Consider the following 12,589-nt stretch of genomic DNA (forward strand, 5'->3'; position numbering starts at 1 on the left):
CCACATGGTCTACTTTCATTTAGTCTAATACCATTCCGTCTAATAACCAGTTGGTCCAAAGCCATTTAGTCCATATACCAGTAGTTGGTCTAATTAAACTAAAGTGTTAATTATGCAAAATGAATGAAAAGAAAATGGGTATTAGACCAACATATGTTTTCCTGTGTCAGTGATCATCAGAATTATCGGTGTTCAGCTGAAATTTCATTATTTCACAAAGATAAGTTAATTTCAATGTACCAGAACTATAGATCTAGGATAGTATTGTGGCGATTAACCTTGATTTTAAAGACTTTCTCATAAAATGATTGTTTGCCGCAACTACTGTCTTTTACCTATAAATGGTACCTTTAAATCCTGTCTACTACTTTAAATCCTGTCTACTACTAACAGTCTTCTTTGGATAGGAACAGATGCCAAGCAACCGACCTCAACAAGGATCACGTTGTTGCGTGATTTAAACAAAAAGGAGATCATGACACATAACAATCTCTCATCATGGCGGTGGGAACGCCCCCTATGGCTCCCACAGACGATCATCAATTCACTCTCTCTCCATTCAACATACCGCTCGAATCCAGATCCAGGCAACTTGGGCGACGCCCACTTGTACATTTCAACATCAACAAGAATGGAATGAGAGAGATTGTGCGGTTGCCATGGAAATGACTTATGGGTTACTTGAAGTAGCAGGTGATAGTTGCATAGCATGCAAAGACGCAGACGATGATCAACGTTTTATTCATATATCAAAACATGCTTTCTCTTTCAAGTTCTCCCGCTTGTAGAACTCTCCCTGATATATGTAATATACATGTATTATAAAGTCAAATTCATCTCTAATTATTTACTGTATATAAAATACATAGGCCTACTGCTTTCGTCAAGTCAACTAAGGATTATTTTATGGTTCATAAGATTTTGCAAGAACTCATATTCGAGCATTAAGTAATTCTCCCGCTGGTAAACTCTCCCAGATACTGTATAATGTGTGGGCCTGGTAAAATCTTATTCATATCCATGCATAAACCGCATACTGTTTTTATTTTAGTGAAAGGGATAAAGTATCTCATGGTTCATAAAATTTTGCAACACTGCATTCAAGTATCAAAAGATGTATTCTTTTGATGATGTGACAAATACGCAGGAATGAATAAGGGAGAGTCACCACCAAAATGTAAACTAAGCCCCCTGTATGGCATTCTGCAAAAGGGCTACCCATAAATTATTATACTGGCTTCAATACAAAAGTAATAACGAATGAACAGACGCAAGAAAACTCTCCCCTTCCCCTCCAACAGAAATGTATTTTTCCAATAGTTGTGAACTTGTGATTCCTCTTTACTAACAAATTAAAACAAACTTAAAATTTTGAAGGTCACTCAAAAATTACAAATAATGCATAATACAACCTCACAACAATAAAAAAACAATCTCTTAATTCCTGTAGAGAACTCCTTCTAGACAAAAGAAGGTTGCTACTTTATTTCATCACTCCTAAACATAAAACTTTTTCAGAATGGTCCAAATATTTTTTGATGTTTGAAATATGAGGTTTTAACAACCCAACGAGACAAAATAAATTTCATGAAAAAGAACTTTGACCCCGATTCCATGTCCATGAGAAAATGCAACTTGACATTTCTTAATCTCCAAAGTCCTTACATTTTTCCTGCCATCTGTATGGAAAGGCTTTCACCTGATCAGGCATGTAACATCCCCAGCGCAGTATGAAATATGTCACATTATGACCTTCCGGCTTTGGATGCCAGAAGGAGGCCCTCTATTGACCTTAACCCGCCAGACCCCAACCCCTATTGAGTTTCTACATGTCATCGTCGCACGCAGGACCCAGAGGGTTAATTGACTTTGGCGAAGTACGAGGGATGGATGGAAACATGCTTAGACAAGTGACAACCTGTTTATACTCATTTCCATGGCAACCAAAGAGGTGGATGCGCTTGTGGAGATGTTTTTCAACTCCATCAAAAAATGGCAAGTGTTTTGGAAGCAATAATGGCCTGGAAAAACAAGTTTGCTATTGAATAGGGGAATTCATAAACAAGCATCTATGTATGAAATTGGAATACATTTCAAAAAGAGAGCTTCTCAAATGATGTTTACCCACACCAAGTTTGTAGTATACATGTATAACTAGCCTAATTTTTTTTTTGTATTTATATGTGTTATTGGGTCCACACTGACCAAAAATAAACAAAAATAACAAATCAAACATAATTAAAATATTTACAAGTGATCATAACATCATTAGGGAAAAAACATAAATAAGAAAAAGAATAAATAAGAAAAAAAATAAATAATAAAGAAAAAAAGAGCGGAAAGATTTATGCAATGGCACAGACGTGATATTTTATACAACTTTGATGGCAAGTATTTGTATGCATATATACAGGGTAAACATGAGACATATAATGATACATGTAAAGTGACAAAAATTATAATTCAAACTTCCATTTCTTAAAATGAGCCGTGAGTTTATGTCTTTTTTTGGCCACACAATATTCAATTTCCCTTTGCTTTTTAACAAAGGATCTAAAGGCTCCAAAGTTTGGATCAACTTTGCTGAATTTACAAATGAAAATGAAGTACTTCAACAATAAAAATAAGTAGGAAATGAACTTGTCATCCGGATCACCAAACATTTTACTGAAATTAGATAAAGTAAAATTGGAATCAAACTTCTGTATTAAAATAGTCAATAAATCTTGCCACAGGGGTAAAACCTTTTCACAAACACAAAATATATGAACCGATGTTTCAGGGAATTTGTTGCAAAATTCACACAAAGGGGAATCTTTCCTTTTAATCTTGAAAAGAAAATCATTAAAAGCAATGCATTTGTGAAAAACTTTGAAATAAAAGGAACGAATTTTAGTGTCTATCGAACATTTGAAGTTATTGCAATGTATTTTCTCCCATGAAACATTGTCAGGAATGGGTAAGATACTGCTCCAATATTCATAACGTGCATAACTAGCCTAATTTGTTTGCATGTGGTGTATGTTTTCAAAATTTAAAATCATGAGTTGCACAAGGCTAGGTTTTGCTATATATATCGCAGCAATTAGCAATCAAAGGTCTTGAAGAAAAGTAGAGAAAACTTCACTACACCCTATACCAAACAGATGAAAACACAGGCCATCCAATATTTCCATTATCAAACTTATGTCAACAATCTCAAATATGAAATGGGAACCATAAATACATAAAGTAAACTCTGCAAATAGGAGAAATATGTCGAGGAAATTCCATTCATTACACTAATAGGAAAGGCCTACGCATACAATGCGAATCACAATGGGATGTATTTACCTTTCAACAATGGCCAACAATAGGGGTGAATAGTCACCTACATTGTGTGCACAATGGAATAAAGGAATGGAGTAACAAAGGAATACAAAGGAGAATGCTTGTTTCTTACTTTCTTTTCCGTTCACGAAAAGGAAAAATTCCAAAATGCAAGTGAGAATTAAACTTTATGATCACAGATTACGCAAAGGGGTGGCACAACTTTTGCCCCCGTGACTATTGCTCCACGCTTAATTTCGTCCAAGATGGAGGGTTAGGGTTAAAATAGGGTTTTATGTTATGGTGCTAAACCCAGGGTTGAAGTTGGTCATTTGATTAATAGTGTGTGGTATTTAGAGCAGAGCAATTGTCGCCAGAGCAAATGTCGTGGAACCATGTAAAGAGAATCCCATGAGCAATGATTTCCACTAATTGATTAAAGAGCAGGTGCACCTCCCTCCCCATGAAGAAAAGGTTTTCATAACACAGCAATCCCCACCCACCCACGCCCCCCTCCTCCCAAAAAAAGAAGGGGCCTGGCATGTGTTGAAGGGGGGGAGGGTCTTTGAAAACTTCCGTTATTAAAATAATTGGCTCTACTTTGACCTTTCTCATAGACCATTTTTATCCAAATACAATACAGAAACCACTTCCTGACTCACTAAGAGATTTAATGTACCCAGCCAGGCAGAAATAGAAATAATACAAAAATTAATAGGTCCTGCATCAACAGTTTTGTACTAATAGCTTTCGAATACCCTTTTCATAAACCTATCCTCCAATTAGCCGCCTAAGAGTAATGCGGATAATTCAATAAAAATTGCGTTCATAAACTCCGAAAATAAGCCGCATTATTTTTACGAGCGCCCGTCCTGAAAAAGGCGGATAATCGCCATGACAACTGGACACGCCCCCTCCGATGCGGTTGTGTTGGAAAAGGGTGACCTTGTGACCGCACCATGGCAATTATCCGCATTATTTGGAAATGCGTTCATAAACTAAAAATCTTATCCCGATGCCGCTATTATGCGGATAATAGCAGCATCAGAGTAATGCGGATAACTCTTGTCCTCCTCCAATTTTACGACCAAATTATGCTGCTATTAGCCGCCTAATTCATTTTTATTGGGTTTATGAAAGGACTCATAATGTAGAATTAGTATGAGTCAATGATGTGAATTATATTGATCATATTGGAGTAGATTCTAAATTTCTAACACTGAAAACTTTCATGTCTTTCACCCTTGGATAGCTTTGGAACTGCTGAAATTGATTACTTTTCAAGGTACAACCTGTTGTAACTTTTCTTTTGTATAATGAATTGTTCATACATTCGGTGTGGCATTTTTTTCCATTTTATGCTATGCTAACCAACTTTATGATTAACTAATCAGACTAGTTTTCAGGAACCATGAGTTTTAAATATCCACATTTTGACTGTGAAATGTGATCATTATTTTTCATGTAATGTAACGCCATAATCTTCCATTTTGCTTGGCAATGAATCAGATTTTTTATGAATAGTATTCTTTACAGATTTAAACAAAACCCATGTACCTTCAACATACATTTTCATGAGGAAGTTTGGTGTTTTAGCAGCCACATGCGAGAGTATCACAAAAAATATACCTTAGGTTTGAAAAATACTAATTACCAGAGAAATCAACCCCTGGTTGAACTTCAAACAATCATCCACATCATTCAAATAATGACAACTCAGAACGAGCAATAGAGTTAATTCAAAACTAATTTAGTGAGTATTACTTCCTGTATAGCTCTCAAAATCCAGAAAAAGACAAGGGTTCTTGATGAATAGCCTTCACAGATTTACAACTACCTTACAGAGAAAAATATCTATCACACAAATGTGACTGACTCAGTCAATTCATCAAAAGCCAACTTTGAATTTTTGTAGAATAACTGGGAAATCTATTTGAGGGGGTTGTTAATCTTCCTATGATTATACCTCAATTTGAATGAAACTATTTGCCAGTTTACATTTCTTGGAAACTTAAATTAAATTCTCTAATTATTGGTTTATTTTTCAGACAAGGAGTGGGTGTTAGTGTTAGGATACTTATACGATAAGCCAAGAATTGCATTGAATTCATTCAAATATAAGTACATGTAATCACTGATTCTTATTATAGAAAAAGAGTGGGCTGATATAGTTCCCAAGGCAAGCCAACTAAATATGTGATCGCTCAAAAACACTTCTGACGTCTGTAACAACAGTCTATGTTTTGAAATAAGACAAAGAAGTTAATTTAAATCTGAGCGTTGCCCAGATAAATGAAGGTATCTTGTTATTTACTCTTGCTGATAATACTGAATCTTGGAATCAGAATTATAACTTTTTATTAGTTTTCTGATAAACACCCACTTCATGACGCCCTTTACATCTACTATAAAGTTATCATTATACTCCTGAAGTACTTGGGGAATTCCCCATACCATTGCAAGTCAGAACAGGTTGATGTAGTAATACTTCATTAAAAAAGGAAAGAAAATATTACAAAATATCAAATAAATGTCAATGTCTATCCAGGGTACCAACCGATATTACAAGGCTCCACATTAACTTTTTTTGGTGGTGGCCCGTTCGGGCCACCAAAACCTTCAAATAATTTTTTTTGGTGGCCCGTTAGTAAAGTTTGGTGGCCCGAAAAATATAAAGAAAAACAATAATTAAAAATGAATAAAACAAATTTCTGAAATATTAATTCTGCAGCCACTACCACTAAGTTACTTCCACTTTGCACATCTTGTATGTAAATCGTGCTTGCAGTCATTTTACTATGCTTATTGATTTGTGGTAATATATAAATTGTTCTATCATTGCAAATATGAAATGATTGAAAGAGAACAAAAGAATTGTATTGTTCCCAGGTATTATTATAGCAGGAGAAAATCACAGAAAAATATGTTGAAAAATTAGAACAATGCATAAAAGGGGGAAACAAATATAATTTTTAAAATTGTATATTGAAAAAAAGAAAACAAAAATTATAAAATAAATAAGTGAAATACAACGAAAAGAAAAAAAAAAGAACAGGAAAAAAAAGAAAATGAAAGAAAAATGAATAAGACAAAATTGATGAAAAATGGGGAAAATTGTTTTTATTATTATTCAGTAGAAACATATTCTTTAATCAGGCATATTCAATGGGAAGGGGTATAAATGGTTTAGTCACTATAAAAAAATGAAAGAAAAAAATAAGAAAACGGCAAAAGTTATATCTGGAAAAACAGTGAGAAAAGTCCTTCCTACATTTGACAAAATGATGGAAAATTCACATTTCATATCAATGAAATGCCTTCCCAAAATATTTACTTCCTTTAAGAGTGGTTTAAGAAGTCATTTATAAACAAAAAAGAAAGAAGCTGTCTGTTATTTTTGGCTAGAAACGACACAGCTTCAAAAGAAACCAAATATCAACATACATACAAATGCACACGTGGGACTGTGATGTACTCACCTATGAGTTTTATGTGTATTAATGCATTTGGAAAATCGGACTTTTTGAGTCAAAAGAGAGGTCATAATTCCTCTTTTTAATGCTTGCTAATAATCAGGATTTAGTAATATGGACTGTAGAAGGGCATTTCATTGGTGTAAAATGTGACTTTGACGTAGATTTTCAAAGTTCTGTGGAAGATTTCTCAGCAGTAACATTTTGTATCGCAGAGCTCTGAATAGTCTGCTAGCGCACAGCTAGCTATAGCTGCAGTGGTTTCATGCATGCAAGCTCACGTACGCCAGACGGCCGGCGCAGCCGGCTGAATATATACTGTATGCTGCAGTAGTGCAGTGGTAGGCCTCCATACTGTCATGACTATGCAATCTTTGTGTGTGTGTATTTGTGTGTAGATTGACAAAAAGGGCGCATGACGAATTGGCTTGCAATTTCAACTGTAGAAAGTTGATAAATGCGTGCAAAATCGGGAGAAAAATTGCGCTACTTTGAAAATTATTGGTTGCCCGATTCGGGCCACCAAAACTTAACATTTTTTCAATAATGGTTGCCCGAGGTGAATTTCTGGTGGCCCCGGGCCACCGCTAATGTCGAGCCTTGGATATTGAAAGAAACTCTAATGCAATTTATAATTTCAAAAAAATACCATACTCACACAATATACATATTTCATTAATATATCATTTAATATTTTGTTTCCAAGCACTGCCTAATATTATCCCGGCTCTAGCACAGCTCTGATTGGGCACTCATACCCCGTCTAGATCTATCTCTCTCTCTTGTGTCACATCAGACAATCGTCTGGAGCAAACACGACATGAAATTCCTTCTCAAAACATGAGGGGATGTTTAGATCATCTGCAGTAATCGCGAGGTACTTCATCTCTCTTTGGACTACCGTATTGCGTTGTCAAGGCAAAATGTTGATCAAGGGAGAAAGCACGAGCTGCACAACGATTGCGGCCATGCGCTCAGATAAAGGACTTCCATTTTCTATGCCGAATTTACACCCAGACAGTTTAGACCTACAGTCCAACAGTGGATCACACTGTGTGATCTCGCGATTGTGCTAGACTGTCTAGGGTGCATTTTCCCTTGCGATTACTGTAGAATCATGCTTTGCCATTTGTGCCGAGACCCGTTAGATCAAACGACTCGTCTCAAACGACCTGCGGTAACTTTCGTAGCCACAGATTTTTTTTGCAGATCTAAATGGGGTATCAGACATTTATTCCTTCCTACTGGGTTCTCATTTGCTACACGAGTAGCAAATGTAGCAAAATGGTTGCAAAAGGACATGATTGGTGCAGTGGGATAAATAGTTAATCAAGTGTAATTAATGAATAAAATCTATGAATTCAGGCTCTAGCTTTTCAATAGGACCAACTGCAGCAATGCCTCTGGATGAAATCGCCTGGGATTGTATGATGTCCAAGAGCTTCAAAGAACAGTATTCACCTGGATGTGAGTACCTGCAATCCTTAAATCCCCAAGATCAGTTTTATCCTGGGACGGACAGGAAGAACTGTTGCCATTGAAAAGAGTTGGGGTCACTGGCTTTCCATAGTTACATTCAATTAGATAAATTACACTCTTTGTAAGATGGGACTCAGGACTCACCTGGATATCTGTATCTGCAATCTTGATTTTAATGTTGATTAGATCCCCAAGATCGGCATTGTCCTGGGACGGATGGGAGGGACCGGTGCCGTTGGGAAGGGTCCTGGTCCCATTAGCAGAAGTCCCATTGGTCTTCCCGAAGGGTAGCTCCATGGCCATCTTGGACTTGGTCTGGGATCGCTTCACATAGTCATCCTGTAGTAACAAGAGCAAAGGAGAGAGAAAAGGGATAAATAGTGGTGATTGGTGGGGATTTTTTTACCTGATTGCTAAGAAAGGAAGAATGCTTGTAAGCAAGCAACCACAGGACCGACGGCTTAAGGTCCTCTCCTAGTGCCCTTACCAAAGGGCACTAGCGCACCAAGTTGGAATCGAAGCTGGGTCACCGGAATACGAATCCCCCGCTCTACCAACTGAGTCTTCTATTCAAACAGCTTTAGTTTTATATTTCTTGATACATTTTTTTCATTTAACGAATTTGAATTCTTGATATTTCGTGTCGTTAACGCAATGCAATTCTTGACATCATGAGACAGGATTTACAAAGAAAAATCCGCATGTAGAACACATCGTAAGCATAATTTATTCAGATTTCCGGGGTCCGTTTCATAAAACTTGTTATAATGACAAATCTACAATGACAGTTAAAAGCTACTGAAATCCTTCAATCTGAATGGCTGGCAGTAGGTTTGTCATAGAAATGGTGCATTAAAACAAGTCTTGATGAAATGGGACCCAGGTATGATGGCCCCTTCAGAAAATGACATCGCTTGATTCCACAGTCTCAAGAAAACTGACCTGAAACAAAAAAGCAATAATATAGAGTTTTCACAGAAAGATGGTGCACAAAATGTCCGTACAGAACTAGTTCCTTACTGACCTTCAGAGGCAAGAGGGTACTACTGTACAAGCAGCCTTGCAGAAGATAAATAGTAGAATTATATCAATTGAAGGTTAAATACTTGAGACTTAACAAGGAAGAGTACGAAAAAAAGGTCACATGCAGTATATCAATGCTACCTGAACACAAAATGTGGCTCAATATAGATTATATTGCTATAAACCTATGTACTTACATTCCAAAGTACATGTATGCAAGAAAGATAAAATGTAAAAGACAAGTACAAGATTACATAACGTTCATTGTTCTTTCTGGAGTTTTCTTGTTAATCCGATGACAGTGAAAATGAAAAGATGAAAAGTTTGACAGAAACTATGTTACTGTTTATTTATTGGAACTGATTCTCACCTAGCAAAACAAACATACAAACTGGTATATGTTTTGGGGTTAGGGATGAAAGGGGCTCATACCCATAAAAAGTAAGATTTCTTCCTGGTTTATCCAAATCATTCCTGGTATAACTAACAATTCTGTCATCTTCAAACGTAGTAGGAAAGCGACGTTTCGTCTGCAAGCTGCTAGACTTCGTCAGGCAATGAGCAAAGACGCTGCTGCGCACGGGTTATATAGCGTCGGGAGCTATTGTCCGGCTCCACTCGGGTGTGAGCCACATTGTGATTGGCCGAAGCCGCTGGCGGAAGCCGATTGACTGACGAAGTCTAGCAGCTTGCACACGAAACGTCGCTTTCCTACTACGTTTGATCCATCGTGAGACAACTGGTTATTTCTACTACTCAATTCTTCGCCATGATAAACCTCTTCCACGTCATCAATGCAATCTTCATCAAATTCTTTTGAATACAACTGACAATTTCACCTTGTTCTACTAAATCCGTTTTACCAAGAGAATCTTTTTCATATCATTTCAACCTCTCACCCCAAAAAAATCTAATCAAACCATAACAGCCTTCCTCTTTTCTTTCAAGTCGGCTTACTTTAAAGCAAAGGCAACTTCATTTTCGAGTCATTGTGGGTCAGTCAACTACACTGAATATCAAATGCAATGTCATATTTCCACAATCACCACTTACTAATCCCAATTTAATAGCCCAGACGATGATGTTACACTCTAATTCAAAGAGTACATCAATAGATGAAGCGTGCAAATTAGCCAAATTAGTTGTATTCTGCAGGGAAAATGATCAATTACCTGTACGTAAAACACAAATTGGCACCCATGGAATTGGAAAAAGTGGCTATCTGGAATGGAACTGATGCATGGGAAATATCGTCGGCGGTCATCCAAACCGTCATATCACACATACAACAGTGAAAACTCATTTCGGAGAAAATCGACTTCAGTAATTTCCACACTTTGTTCCCCAGCCTTACAACATTTTCATCGCTAGAAAAATACATGGTTACGACCAAGACGATTGCTTGACATTGATATTTTTATTTCAACACAAAACCATGGATCAGAGAAAATATCACAAGAGAGCACCATGCTTGTAATTTCAGTCTGAGCATCTCCCTGTACATAAACGCCATAGGACTTGTACTTTCATTTTCTGCAAAAATCTCAAAATCAATTTTTTGACCCAAATTGACTGATAAGACGATTCGGATGAATGCCGACAATACAGGATATTGTATTCAGTCCGGTACTATCCATGCTCACCGTTGTGTCTTGTACTAATCATCAAATGCTGCTTTCAAACTACACTTTTTTTAAATATATCGTGATTCTAGCATTAATAAAAATGCAGTTGAACACGCGCCAGGTTCAGTGTTATTCCACATCACCATGTTCCAATTGTCTAAATCAAATATAAATTGTATTTGTAAACAGGTCTCTGGATCCTGGATACCATGAAAAATGGTACTCGGTTATTTTGTGTTTGTAGATGATATGAATGCATACAAACCCCCAAGATAAATATTGTTATTGGTAGAAGCAAATCCAGGGAGTTCCTGAGAGCATTCTCCCTCACTTTCACTTCTTCACTACATGTATATTGGTGATTATTTCTCATTTGTTTAAAATATACATTTTTGGTAAAACCTGTAACATTTTTATTCTTTTAATCATATCATTGATAACAATTCTTTGCAATTTAATTGTTCTTCATTATGTTATTTGTCTCTTTTTCAAATTTCAATTTCATTTTGTTTTTAATGTGGAATAATAATAGGATTCTAATTAAGTTGTACATGTAACTCAGACAATCATTTGACCCCTACAGAAATTTCCAAGCTTGCGGGAAGCGTGCGACTAGCTTGCGCAAGCTTGCGGCATGCTAGGAACTAGCATGCGGCTAGCTTAATAAGCGTGTGATATGCGTGCAGAGTAATAGTTAAGCGATCTTTTAGCGAGCAGGGACTGTTCGCTAGCAGGCACTCGCTTATTAAGCGAGCGCCCTGCTAGTCGCATGCTAGTTACTAGCAAGCGGCACGCTTAAATTTCTGCAGGGGGAGTACAGAAATCATTTTACTTACAATGGGTTAAGTTTTGTTAAAATATCTTGCTGTTGGTAATGGTATTAAACTGATGCACCCCCATCGTCCACAAAAGTTCATTTATCTATATTGTGCTCAGTGAAGAATTTAAAGCAGGAATAAACATTACTCCATTTAAAGTGGATTTATCGGATCTATTCTTGGAGCAGTAAATACAAAACAAACCCCTCCTTCCTCCATGCCCAATTAAGATATACTTTAATTAGGACAGTAGATGAGACGGGTTGCCTAGCAACAGCTGACAGGGATTGAGACATGGAAACGCTACGTCGTCGTCACCACCAGCAAGCGAGAGTGAATGAATTATGTGACGTGATTTAGGGTGAATTACGAGGGGGAGGAATTGCGTGCTAATTTAATTTCATAGGTTGATGTTAGCAATAGTAATCTTCCCATGGGCTAGTATGTTGCAATATATGCAACACACGACATTGGTCAGTATTCGTGATTTATGATTCTGGTGCAAGCTGCATGATTGGAAAATAGGAAATTTGTAGCTAGAAACCAATTAAGTGGCCAGAACTGAGCTATGATTTATGATTTTGCTCTACATACAGCTTAGAAAAAATTTCAGTTCTATCCAAATACATCACACTTTTTGCATTGTCACTGCAATTACATGGACAGAATAATTCATCATTCCGGTCTATATACTGTATATTCACAAACATGAAGACATTCATATTTCGTGGAATTGGAAAATTACTGCGCAATGGCAATTACTTGAAACATATAACTTGAACCCCCCCCACTCCATTCGAAAGAGGTAACGTTTCTTAATACAGACAGCCTCCACCCCTGATATCTTTTATTAAAGACAATT

General features: G+C 36.7%; 1 protein-coding gene across 4 annotated transcripts in view; it reads right to left on the bottom strand.

Annotated features, from left to right (window-relative positions):
- Positions 1 to 12,589, bottom strand: part of LOC121405677 (SH3 and multiple ankyrin repeat domains protein 3-like) — an 86,820-nt gene that overhangs the window by 53,110 nt on the left and 21,121 nt on the right. For all 4 annotated transcript variants that reach the window (XM_041596574.1, XM_041596573.1, XM_041596576.1 and 1 more), the window contains exon 2: positions 8,406 to 8,600. In XM_041596574.1, coding sequence (XP_041452508.1) covers positions 8,406 to 8,600 — 195 coding nt within the window. The remainder of the gene's footprint in view (positions 1 to 8,405; positions 8,601 to 12,589) is intronic.

This window comes from Lytechinus variegatus, chromosome 19, assembly GCF_018143015.1.
Source record: "Lytechinus variegatus isolate NC3 chromosome 19, Lvar_3.0, whole genome shotgun sequence".
NCBI lineage: Eukaryota > Metazoa > Echinodermata > Echinoidea > Temnopleuroida > Toxopneustidae > Lytechinus > Lytechinus variegatus.